The 13,671-nt window shown below is 39.5% G+C and overlaps 1 protein-coding gene across 1 annotated transcript in view; it reads left to right on the top strand.

Annotated features, from left to right (window-relative positions):
* The window catches only part of atp6v1ba (ATPase, H+ transporting, lysosomal, V1 subunit B, member a), a 50,746-nt gene that overhangs the window by 33,577 nt on the left and 3,498 nt on the right, over window positions 1-13,671 (top strand). The window contains exons 7-13 of the mRNA XM_053332904.1: window positions 2,418-2,519; window positions 4,587-4,684; window positions 4,888-5,011; window positions 10,254-10,404; window positions 10,978-11,060; window positions 11,287-11,391; window positions 11,955-12,084. Coding sequence (XP_053188879.1) covers window positions 2,418-2,519; window positions 4,587-4,684; window positions 4,888-5,011; window positions 10,254-10,404; window positions 10,978-11,060; window positions 11,287-11,391; window positions 11,955-12,084 — 793 coding nt within the window. The remainder of the gene's footprint in view (window positions 1-2,417; window positions 2,520-4,586; window positions 4,685-4,887; window positions 5,012-10,253; window positions 10,405-10,977; window positions 11,061-11,286; window positions 11,392-11,954; window positions 12,085-13,671) is intronic.

The raw sequence follows: 13,671 nt of genomic DNA, 5'->3' as shown, positions 1-13,671 counted from the left end.
CCATGGCTCTCCTCTTTTGAGCCACAGCCTTCTTGATGCCGTCTTTGTCACATCAGTGGTACTGTAGCTGGCTGTCATCTTCCTCTCTCCCTTGATGCCCAAATGACTGAAGGTTCTAACCATAGAAGGGACTGCGTGTCCTCTATCCAATCTCCACTTCGTGACACCTCATCCTCCATCCAGTCTGCTGACAATTGCTGAAAAGGCCTGTGTGCTTGGAGAGCTTCCTTTCAAAGGCCTATCCCATGGGACTGTCAACTCTAGCAGCATAGCTTGCTTGGTGGATTCAGGCACAAGGACAATGTGGGCTTGTAAAGGGTAGTAGTTGCAATGTGGTTGGAGAACTTCAGCTGGTCCACCAACAGTTATAGTCCCTTGCAGAGGTCAGAATGTTCTTTTGGCAAGTTTTAACTGTTCCTCGGCCATGACAAAAGCAATGGTCTGCTTGGAGGGTCAGGACCACTTTGCCCACTCAACTCACTATACTCATGGTGTCAGTGATGGTCTCCATGAGTGCTATTGCTCTCTGAGTGCCTTTCAGCAGCTGAGGATGTGCTGCAAGGTTCAACACTCAGAACACAGTGGGCATGCTTGTGGCTATGCTTTTCCCCATATGTGCAAATTTGATGGGCTTTGAAGTTCATCTTACACTGCCTGGATGAGAAATTTTAAGCCAGACTTGTCCACAGATTTCAGCCAGCACAATCTCTGTGCAGGCTGACTGGATGGATGCTGTGTCCCTGAGAGAACTGTAAGAAATCTTGCCAAAGCTCTTGGCTGGCTTCTGATGATTGACTGCAAACCAGAATTTGCCCTCCACCTTCTTTTTCCTCAGCACCATGGATCTTGATTTAGCTGGTCTGAAACACACTCGGGCCACCGGCAGCGTGGAACTGATTATGTGTTGTATGTTGTCACTGCTGAAATTACAGCATTTTGACACGGGGAATAAGACTATATTCAAACTGTGGTGACAATTGGATTGATTCTGAATCATCACCATAAGTCGATTTGCAAATACAAGTAGAAATCAGAGATGTCAAAATGATTACATTCAGAGTTTCTGTCGAGTTTACACTACATGATTGTGACCCTGATTTTCCACTCGCTGACAGTTTTGGGAGATGGCCAACAAAAAAACCCAGATCGGGGGGGGAATCACCATTCGCTTGGCACTTGCAAATCAGTGCAGACGCTTGAAAGATATCAAACAGGAAAAATATCTGGACCGGTTGCATTTCCTAATCCATTCTCTCATCCATGTTCTTTTCTCTTTCTGACATACGCACAAACAACTTGGATTGCTCGTTTCTTGCGGACATCCATTTTTGGAAGTGGATGGTATCTCGTCATGTCCTATGTCACTTCTCATGTGTGTCTTTGTGACAAAACATAATTCGAGACAGACTCATTAGGGGTTCCTCATGGCGAAAAATCCTTTATCAGTCATGTAGTGCAACATCCATACAAGATTCCTGTTTACAAGACAGAAAGTGGTGCGACTTGACACTTTTCAAAATCCTGCAGTGTGTCAATGGCATAAAGAGCCAGATATTTTTCTCAGGAGTTTGCGAGCAGAGCTAAAAGAAGAGTTTGAACTTTGTCTTATCAGTACAACCAAGTGAAGAGAAAAATGAGGAAAACTGACATATTTCTGCTAAAATGTCTATCTAGGAGAGAAGCTGACTGACTTAACTTAAACTGTTATCTAGTAGAAAAATAACTGAACTGTCATAGCATCAGTGTCTTCAGTCAGTTATTGTATTATGAGCATAAATACAGCTGTCATCCTCAATCCCATTCTCACTTTGAAAGCGCATGATCAAAAGGGTCCCACAGTAGAATCAGCCAAACAAACACAGCGTGAGCAGTTTGCCTAATAATGACCCGCTTGTCGTGCCTTCGGGATGGTGTGAAATTTTGGCTCGCTGTTTCATTAAGCACATGTCACAGAGGTCATTCATGTGGCGGTTTCGTCTTTGGGCCAGGTGCCTCGTCTCAGGGTGCATGGAGAGGTCAGGCCACATGAACACACAGGCCATTACATTAAGTGATAAGCATGAAATTCCTCTTTGAGTCCACAAATTCATGGTGACTTATGCACATAAACACTGAAACAATTAATTGCTGATTGAAAAACTTGTCATTTAATATCCTTGAAAATCAGTTAATTGATTAATCATTGCAGCTCTAGGAGCAAAAGTACTTTTATTTTGCTGCACATACAACACTTATGACAACAAAATGTTTACTTTTAAAACTAAAGGTTGATCTGGAGGGACATATTCTCAAACTGCAGGCAGAGTGTTAGGACTTTGCTTTGGAGTGTGTGTAGTAGAAATGTTGTTACTTAAAACGTTTGATTGCAGTTTGAGACTCTTCTTTAACCCTTCCTATGTCTTTTTCTTTCCTCTCAGATTGCTGCTCAGATCTGTCGGCAGGCCGGCCTGGTGCAGAAGTCCAAGGATGTGATGGACTACAGCGCTGAGAACTTTGCCATCGTCTTTGCCGCCATGGGAGTAAGCAAGCAAACCACAGTTGTCAGCACACATCAGGGTTTATTATAGTTAACTAAAACTACAACTAGCAGTGAAAAGATAATTTAGTTAACTGAAAGAAAAAGAAAAATGATGACAAACTAAATAAAAACTACAATGAACAGTGCAAAACTAAATAAAACTAAACTGAACAGTTTGACTTCTTACTTGTTCCAGTAGGTGGCAGCATAACGGATGCCGACTGCTGCATAGCGCACAAGAAGAAGATGCTAAAAGTGCAATTTATGATTTTCTAGAAAGAAGCTGTTCCGAGCAGAAAACATCACAGCCCAATATGGGAATATTTTCACTCCGACCTCACAATAGATAAAAGTAAAAGAGTGATGGGAACATTTGTGGGATACAGCTAAAAGGGAAACATCCCACACAGCAAACCTTACCTCAGTGTCATACATAAGTTCATCCTTTTCAATACAAATCAAGGCTTTCCTCCTAATACCTGAAAAACTAAGACTAAAACTATATCAAAATTAAACTAAAACCAGTCAATTCCTCAAAATAAAAACTAAACTACAACTACCTAATCATTTGTTAAACTAAAACTAAACTGAAATAAAAAAAACAACAAACAAACTGAAAAACTAATGAAAATTTCAAAACTATAATAACTCTGTCACACACATGTTCAAACCTCTATTTTTTTGTTCTTCTTCCACCCCTCCCATCTGGGATGCTAATCCCCCTCTTAACCCTGACGTGACACCTCGCCCCCCCCCCCCCCCTCTCTCCCGCCCCGCTTTCTGTCTTTTATTCACCAGGTGATTTAACCTTTAAGTCCCTCTTGTTACTTCTGCACCTCTGAGCATATCCTCCTGCCATGTAGACACGTTACTAATTCAACAGACCCTTAACACTGTCAGCCCCGCCGTATCAAATTCTCTCTCCTCAGCTGCTCCTCCCTTCTGCTGTAATGCCCCGATTGTGACAGGTTGACCTCTGCTAAACACACACACACACACACACACACACACACACACACTTGCTTCACTTGCTAAACACTAATCCTTCCCTCCTCCACTTCTCTATCAATTTACATCCTATTGTGGTCACTTTTGCAGGAGAGTTTGTCAAAGCAGTGTTAAGAGGGATTTATACAAGTCAACACATGGAAATGAATGTTTTAAAAGGCCAAATGCAAAGACACTGTACTGTGATTGACAGTAATGCATCTGTTTAATGGTGAAAAAAGATTGTAAGCCAGAGTATAAGACATGAGAATGTTTTGTGCTGCATTCATCCAAGATGCAAAGAGATCGAAGCTATGTCAAAAACACATAAAATGAATTGAAATATATATATAACTAATAAATAATTTCAATAATTAATTTCTGGACAGGTATGAAGTGTGGAGAATGTAAAACTGAGTCTTACTCCTGAAATCAAAAGTCCATGTTTGAGTTTTAGTCACACTGTATTTAGTAAGCATTTAACTCATCTATTCAGACTTGAAACGTGCCAATTAGTGTATATATTTTGAGAAGATGCCAACCAGGGCTGACTCTAATGATTAGTTTCATTATCACTTTATCTACTGGTTATTTTCTAGATTCACCAACTTATCGTTTTGTTTATAAAAACATCAGAAAATTGTGGAAAAAATGTCTGATTTCATAGAGCATAAGGTGACATCTTCAAATGACAAGCAGACTAATCCAAAGAGATTCAGATGGATAGGTGAAATTCAGGTGTCCAGTAGCCCATACATACATAAGAAAATATATACAAAAACCTTGACTTTAAAAACGAAAGTAAGAGCAGATTAAAAAGCAACCTAAAAACTAAATATGTAAGAAAATGATGTGAGATGAAGGAAAGCGTCAAATCCTCACATCTGAGAAGTTGTTAATCAAATAATAATGACTTGATTATCACCCTAAAAAAAACCCATTTGTATTAATTTCTTAAAGTCTAACATCTTGTCTTCATCATGGACAAAATGTTGTTAATTATTATACTTCATATATTTAGGCTTATTGTCAGAAGCTGGAGGAGCCTCAGAGACATTAACTTGTATCATTTGTCCGTCAGGTCAACATGGAAACTGCTCGCTTCTTCAAGTCTGATTTCGAGGAAAATGGCTCCATGGACAACGTCTGCCTTTTCCTCAACCTGGCCAACGACCCAACGTAAGCCAGACATGATCTCAGCTCTTCGCACTTTTCATTCTGAATGATTTTTTTTAAAAACACAGAATTTATGGTTACTGGTTTCACATTCGTAAATGTAAGAAAAACTATGACCAGCGTTTTAGAATTGGCTGCAAATAACAAGGAGCTACTGTCAGACCTCAAGTCACAAGTAACATTTTTTTCTGTCTGTGACCAATCAGCATTGAGCGTATCATCACCCCTCGCCTGGCGCTGACCACAGCAGAGTACCTGGCCTACCAGTGTGAGAAACACGTCCTGGTCATCCTGACTGACATGAGCTCCTACGCTGAGGCTCTGAGAGAGGTAACACCAACTCATCTGTCTGACACATGTAATGTTTAACCTCACTATACAACACATTCTAACTGCTTCCTGGCTGCATGTGGAAGCAGTGTGATTCTTCTTCTGAATATACTTTAGTTAATGTGACTCCTGCTGGAAACTAAAAAAAAAAACGAGGTTCCAATTTTTTCCCCTGTGTCAGTAAGTCATGTGGACAAAACCTGTTAAAGACTGTGTAAAGTGAATTCAGACATGTTCTTCTAAACACATTAAATAGGTCATAAATGTATTTCTAAAATTTCTGGAGCTAAGCTTCACAAACTGTGTTTCAAGATTTCTGTGTTCATGATTTAGTGGGCAGGTCCCGCCCCTGCTGCTGTAGAGGTATAAATACATTCAGCGCACACTACTACTACTACTACTACTACTACTACTACTAGTCTACCGTTAGCCAGTTAGTTGAGTTAGCCGCCAAGCTAGCTGCCAAGTTATAATAATAATAATAATAATAATAATAATGCATTTTATTTAAAGGAGCCTTTCAAAGCACTCAAGGTCACCTTACAAGGCACATATAACACAACAACAGTACATCAAACAATACAAATCAGGTGACATTTAGTGCAAAGATAAAGAATAAAGAAGAATAAATATGAACGAGACGTCAAAGTGCATTAATATAATAAATAAACAAGAATGAAGATTGCATAGTTAATGGGAGACATAGTAGGCCACTCTGAATAGGTGTGTTTTCAGGCGGGATTTAAAGGTGGAGACAGAGTCTGAAGTGCGAATGTCAGATGGGAGAGAGTTCCATAGGCGGGGGGCTGATCGGCTGAAAGCTCTTAACGTTAGCCGCTGAGTTAGCAGCAGAAAGCTCTCAGACATAGCGTCCATGTTTCTGGTAGGTGGTGACTTTGATTGACAGGTGACACTTGGTAGGGCGCGGGGTTTCAGCGAACTTGGCCGATTGATTGTATTTATTATCACTTTTAGCAATTCGGATGTATTATTTTGTCATATCAGCAAATTCCATGAAAAGGCCCAAACCAACAATACAGTAGAACATCTCTCCTTGATGTTAGAGCTGCAACGATTAGTTAATAGGAAAAATGACATATTTGCTGCTTTCAGCCAATTTTGGTTTTGATGATTTAGTGCTTTCTTTCCTAAGATAACTTATTCCTTTATTAGTCCAATGATGGGGAAATTTGCAATATTGCAGCAGCAAAGTAAATAGTAAAAAATAGAATAAAGAACAATAAATAATAAATAAGTAAAAAAGTAAATAAGTAATATTGATGATGACTCTTAGATATTATAACTGGCATTTATTATGTTCAGTCCTTATTGAGATGATGAGTGATACAGGTGAAAGTTCAGAAGAAGTTAGTACGTGGAGCCTCCAGGTGTGAATGTGCGTAACTGTGTGAATGTGATAAAGACATTCCTGGAAAAGAAAACATTGCGTGAAAAAAAAGTCTCAACTACAAACAAGCATCCCAACAGATGATTTCCATGACAACAGAGAAATCACAATCCACTGAAAACTGTGTTTATGACTATAGGGTCTAGGAGGACCTTGAATTGGAATGGTTTTGTCATATATCCAATATTTGGATATTATTATTAGTTATTCCAATACTTTCTCACTTTTTTTTTGTGAGTGTGTTCTCTGTAGCACAGATGAATAAGATGGATCAGGCTTTTAAACACACATACACTACTTTTTACCACATTATTGTTGGTTCTGTAAATGATTTGTTGGTAATGAGAATATGTATTATAGAAATCTCCACACTTACAGTATCCTTGTTATTGTGTTATTAGATGTTATTTAAAACTGTACAATGAACACATGTCCAGTACCGTCACTGTTATTTTCAGTAAAATATACAGAACCATCTCCAGCGTGCGTGCGTGCGTGTGTGTCCGTGTCCGTGTCCGTGTCCATGTCCGTGTCCGTGTCCATGTCCGTGTCCGATGTAAATTCTCTGCAGCACTAGCACAATGCTGACAGATCCACTGAAGTCTTGAGCTCCTCACTAAAAGGGAAGATAATGTGTCCTTCGTTCTTGTAGGAAATACCTTAACTTCATTATTAAATGCTTGGCTCTAAAAGGAAATGCTCCTTGATCTAACCCCCTCCACCCACCCACCTCCACCCAATGCCCTTTTCTCCTCACGGTGAGGAGTCAGGCCCTATTGACTCACTCCTTTGTGTCTCCGTACTAATCCTTTTATGTTGTACAGTTTGCTCTCTCAATATGCGGGGCAGCACAATGCAGGTTTTTTAAATGGTGTTTTCCCTTCTTGCATTCGCCGTCCGTAACCTTGGTCCATGTACTCTGCACCAATAGTCGGCTAAGACTCCAGCAGCTCGATGGGTATTTCAGCACATACAAAGAGCCAGGAGGACATTAATATTTAACTTCTGTTTCTATTCACACGTGTGAAGGTTGAGCTCTGCATTGAATCTACAGTTCACAAGTGTTTAGTTGGCCCATCAACCTTTGAATCCCAGCATGAATAGGATGCATTTTTCCTTCCCTCTTGCTCTGAATTCACTTGACTTTGGGAACAAGGATTTACTTTTGGTCATTTTTGTAAAGGGCCTGAAAACAGAAAGGAAACATTTCCAACCAGCTGTTTGCCTCTTCTGAAATACTGGAAGAGTTATGCTTTTTTTCTTTGTTTACTTGAAACTTACCATAGTAAACCAGAGTATAGTTTTATCTAGAGAGAAATAATCAACCACTGTAGCTCAAAGTTAGTTAGGAAACATGAAGACATAAAGCTGCATTAATAAAAATGTTTTTGAATGAACAATGGATCAGATGACTGTTAAAGGTTAATCCTTCACTAAGCCTCACCCTTCTTATGTACTATTGCCAAGGCTGGATTACCAACCAGGCAACTGCCCAGTGGCCCCAGAAGCCCAGGTTTACTTCATATCAATTAGGTCTGCATAATTTGATTAATTGAAGATTTGTTAAGAATTTGCACCACTGAAGCACAATCGTGACAGGTTCTCCATCATGTGGACCTTGGCTTGAAGAGGGACTCTTAAACTGATACTTGAATTTTTAGTCTATTGTGCTCATTTATTGCAAAGTTGTGTTTTATCATATTCAACACAGAAAAATTGAGGACAAGGTCATATTATTCCATCATATTGAGGCGTTGTGGCTCAGGAGGTGGAGTGGTCATCCACCAATTAGAAGATTGGTAGTTCGATTCCCGGCTCCTCCAGTCCACATGTCCATGTGTCCTTGTGCAAGATACTTAACCCCAAAATTGCTCCTGGTGCTGTGCCAACGGTGTATGAATGTGTATGAATGGTTAGTTTCCTCCTGGTGAGCAGGTTAACACCCTGTGTGGTAGCTCCTGTCATCAGTGTATGAATGTGTGTGAATGGGTGAATGAGACGTAATGTAAAAACGCTTTGAGTGGTCATAACTACTAGAAAAGCTCTATATAAGAACAGTCCATTTACCATCATATGAACACTGACTGTTATTTTCATTATCCATAGGTTTAACTCTGACCATTATCATCAGTCACTTGACCTTATTGTCCATGTGACTGAAGTTGGTGGAATTTGTTTTCATTATAGACAGAAAAGATGGCTCAGTACACAGTGTGGACTGCAAGGCATAGCAGACATATTCACACAATAATCACAAGATTCCCAGTCGGTATTGTAGAAGGAAAAAAAAATCAGTTTTTAAAGTACGAGTTTGGCCGATAACCAATATATATAGATACCAACTTTCTTGTTTTGGTGATGTTATTATGTTTTGTTGTTATTCATTCCACAGGAAAACAAAGAAATCATTGTTACAATAGTAACTGAATTGTTTTATAGTAATTCAGCCCATCATTACACTATCTTGAATGAAATTCAGATTCATAAAAATGATCTTTAATCACTTTCACAAGAAATTATTTTTTTCTTTTTGTAAATTAACTGCTTTAAAATCCCTTCAGCCTGTTAGACAATTACCTCCTTAATAAGAAGAATTGTCTGTGTTTCTGTAGCTACTGCTGCTACTGTTGTCTAAGTCGGACCGACCGCAATTCACTATAACATCTGCTAATTGTATCTTATTTACAGATAGGCCGATGTTAATCAACAAGGGGGAATATTGGCGGATACCAATATTTAGCCGATGTATCAGTGAATCCCTATCTGTTTTAGTGATTGATTGATTGATTGTCCAGTCTATAAAGATGTATAAAAAAATTAAATTAAAAATGAATGATCAAATCATCATTACCTGAAGCCCAAGTTAACATTTTCAGATCAGTTTGTTTTGTCGAACAGTCAAAAAGCCAAAGATGTTGAGTTTACTGTCATGGAAAATGGAATGTCAGTGGAAGTAGCTGCTCCTTTTTAAAACATGTAACTATGTTTGTGTATTGGGTTCTGAGTTCTTCCAAAATGCCAGTGACCCACACTCAACCACGTACTTGAATGTCTGCTGTGTAGACACAGTGGTTCAGCTACTGCTGTATGCACTAAATGTGCTTCTCACGCTATATTAAAGCTTCACAATCATCACAGTCTCAGAGCATATGAGACAAACTTTGGAAGTATTTCCTTCATTTTACACACTAAACTACAGTCATTGTGTATTAGGCTCTGAATGCTTCAAGAACGTACACTCAGCAGTGTACCTTAACGCCTTCTGTGTAGTCACTCGCTGCTGATTTGCTAAACATGCTGCTAAGTGTCCATTCTTGATGAAAAGCTGTTTCTCTCTTTAGAGCATTTTTTTTCTGACTCACCTTGTGTCTCACCTCATCTCTGCTCTCTGACATGCAGGAGTTAGTCAGCAGAGCCCTGAAGCTCTGCCGTGCCTCCGTAAATAGCGAAGTGACTCACTGATGGTGTATTCAAAATTATATTCATATTTTCCATATAATATATTAAAATTGCACCAAATTTGACACAACAAAATAGGGGAGTATTTTCCCAGCAATGCCACCTACCAAGTGCTGAGTCGATCGGATGAACAGTTCAAGAGATAGGTGAAGGACATACATACAGGCAGCTTTATTTGATTAGATGTCACTTTTATGTTTTCAGCTCATAGTGCTGCCCCCAAGTGGTCAAAATAAATCCATGTGTGCAACTTTAAAACTGAACTGTTTTTTTTTCCAATGTCCTTCGCAGTAATAAAGTATATGTGTCTTTGAAATGATTTTACTTACTGCTGTCGTGTCGTCCTCACACTCACCACCCACTCTTCCCCTTCAGGTGTCTGCTGCCAGAGAGGAGGTGCCTGGCCGTCGAGGCTTCCCCGGTTACATGTACACCGATCTGGCCACCATCTACGAGCGTGCCGGCCGAGTGGAGGGCAGAAATGGCTCCATCACCCAGATCCCCATTCTCACCATGCCCAATGACGGTGAGAGCAGCAGTCCTAGAATAAAAGCTTCGGACTTCAATAACGTCGTCTTATACTTTGGCCTCAGACCTGTGTAACTGTCAGTACTTGTTCTATTTTCATGTTTTAAAATGCTTAAACCTCTCGTCAAAGTCATGGTTTGAATGGCTAGAGTAGGCATCTGAAATGGACAGAAATGGACTGCGGAGACATTTTTGATGCCTGGAGTTACCATAGCAACACGTATGAAGAGCCTACTCCTATCTAGTTGAACAGTAGTCCCCCATTACAGCATCACAGGGAGGTGATTGTGTCAGCTTTTACTAAACACTGCTGGTGTTCCCAAGGGCTCTTGGCCTCTTGATTTAGAGTAAAGGTCTTTAAACTGAAGCTAACGCATTCTATCCATTTCTGTCCTATGTGTGGCCTTGCTTTAATGCCTGTGTGTCTAATGCCCGTAGTAGGTATTAAATATAATGTATATCATAGTACAACATAGAAAGTTAATCCAGTGGTGTTTTTATTAATTTTACATAGTGAATACAAGACTATTAGATATGTTGTGATGATATATATTTTTTGTGTCTCTAACAGACATCACCCATCCAATTCCTGATCTGACTGGATACATCACAGAAGGTCAGGTCTACGTTGACAGACAGCTGCACAACAGACAGGTATACATCAGTTCTCTTTAAAACAACAGTCATCAAACCTGGGGCAAAGGGTCGGAACTGGTTCTCAGTTAAGATGTCAGCTTTGATTCAATATGTCCCGTGCTGTAGTGTTAAATTTGTATTCATGTCATACTCAAGAGATTAATCTGACAGCAAAGTAAATAAACTGACTGTAATGATTATGAAGAAACTGTTTGAACCAGACAGTCCTGTACCTGTCTTTCAGATCTACCCACCCATCAATGTGTTGCCCTCTCTGTCCCGTCTGATGAAGTCCGCCATCGGTGAGGGGATGACCAGGAAGGACCACGCTGATGTCTCTAACCAGCTGGTAACACATCTACACAAACTTTACCACAACCGTTCCACACGAAGAAGCCAGAACAAAGGATCGATTTTTGATTTAGACCAATTGTTGCATTTCATGTCGTGGTAACTTCCATCATTGCAGCACTCATTCAATAAGGGTTCAGGTGCATTAAGGTGGAACGTGGACCAATCTCACCTGCCAACAACAATGATGCCATAGGACAAATACGTCAAAACAATACCCAAATGTTCCCAAATGAGGATTGATTCAGTTACATTTTGTTTAGACAGCAAAAATGAACATAATCTATGTCAGACATAAAAATGGGCACTTTTGTAATTAAACATCAAAAATGAGATTACTGACTGATTATATTTGGTGCTAATATTGATCTGAAAGGTTATTTATTATAGTATTTTAAATGTAACTCAAGCAGAGCATGTTCTCTTTCATATAATTATGAGTCCATGATATGCAGTATGCTGTTATTACTAAAATATTAGAGAGGAGAACGATTATATACAGATGTTTGTCACCATTAGTTTTTTAGCATCATTCGTATTCATGTCCCTCCTCCTCTGCAGTATGCCTGTTATGCCATTGGAAAGGATGTTCAGGCCATGAAGGCTGTGGTGGGAGAGGAGGCCCTCACATCTGATGATCTGCTCTACCTTGAGTTCCTGCAGAAGTTTGAGAAGAACTTCATTGCTCAGGGTAAGAGGATGCTCTCTATTGTATTTTTATAGTATTAGTCACAGAGGTGGGGTGTCTGTAATTGTTGAAATACTCACTAATATTCTTTGCATCTAGGCCTGTCACACTAATTCCATTATCTACTTACAGTACATATGGACTTATCATATGATACATGGACATGACCTTTGACATCTATATTACCACATTTCACATTAGCAGCTAAGACTCTTTTCATGTTACATTGGCTAAGCAAGTAGTGTCCTCTATTCCTCACTGTGTAGCACCCACTCTCCAATCATTATCATGCTATCATATGGTCATTATATCAGTGGTATAAAATGATATTCAAGTGACAATAATATTGTTTATCGCGATTATTTCTGAGACAATATATCGTCCAGCAAAAGTAATTGCGACTGGTCTAACAGCATCTCTATAGCCGACTGTTGACAGCTGGGTCAAAGATTCATGGTAATGCCTCCAGTTTAGAGGAGGAGCAGCTACAGAGGTCTGCTAACTTCATTTCTTTCTAGCTCCACACCCCCACATTCTTTTCATTGTCAAACTCATTCTCTTCAGCCTTAATTGCAATTCATCACAAAGAGCTTTACACACCTTTTTTTTTGCATATGCAGTAGTACTCCAACACCTGGAAACACTTTGATGTGTAAAATCAGTGGAGAGGACTTCATAAAAATAAAATAAAAACAAGCAGCTGTTTTATTTATACAGTGTGGGAGCAGGAGAAGACTGATCTACCTCTAGAACAAACTAGACTGTTCACATAGTTAGCAGTAAATACATAAAACAACCTGTTAAATTGTGAATTGAACCACATATGGGACTTTTACACATCATTGGTACTGTGATTGTAAAGAAAAAGGTGAGAGTGTTGGCAGCTCAAGAGGGTTAACATGATCTGATGTTCCCAGGAGGATGCTTTTATTTTACACTCTGAAAAGTGAGTATCAGCAGCTAGCTCCCATCTCTTGTTTTGTTTGCGTAACCTAGGTGATCTTTACTGAACATGTGTTTTTGATACAGTCTCTACACTTATGTTGCACCTCTCTATTAAAGCCCAGGGTAATTATGTTAAAGTGCAGATGCTATATACAGTATTATGCTTTAAAATAAAAACATAATATTTTTACGTTTTAATTCTTACAGAAATAAGATCAGCATACATGTGGAGTGGCGCTCTCAAATAATGAGGAAACTAGCAATCAGTAGAGAACATTTCATGTTATTGAGTATTTGAACTCGTCCGTTACAGCGTATTGCTTTGAAAACGGCGGTTGAAGTGACATTCACATTGTATTTCTGAGTTTGTTTGTCCCTGGAAAATATCGATCTGTGTTGCTTCCTCGTAGCTTTTGTTGCTGGAGGATACCCGGCCATCTCTTTTCTTAGTAGTGACTACGACTAAACAAAGCACAGCGCTGACACAGTTTAACCTTCTCTGTAGAGAAGCTGTATTTCCTCTTTAGAGCGCTGATGGATTCCACAAGAGAATAGTCATCACAGCAAGACAGGATGGGAAATGGGGAGGGAAATACTAAGCCCCACCACCACCACCACCACACGCACACACACACACACACACAC

This window comes from Scomber japonicus, chromosome 14 (assembly GCF_027409825.1).
Source record: "Scomber japonicus isolate fScoJap1 chromosome 14, fScoJap1.pri, whole genome shotgun sequence".
NCBI classification, from domain to species: domain Eukaryota; kingdom Metazoa; phylum Chordata; class Actinopteri; order Scombriformes; family Scombridae; genus Scomber; species Scomber japonicus.
This window is presented reverse-complemented; position numbering and strand designations above follow the sequence as displayed.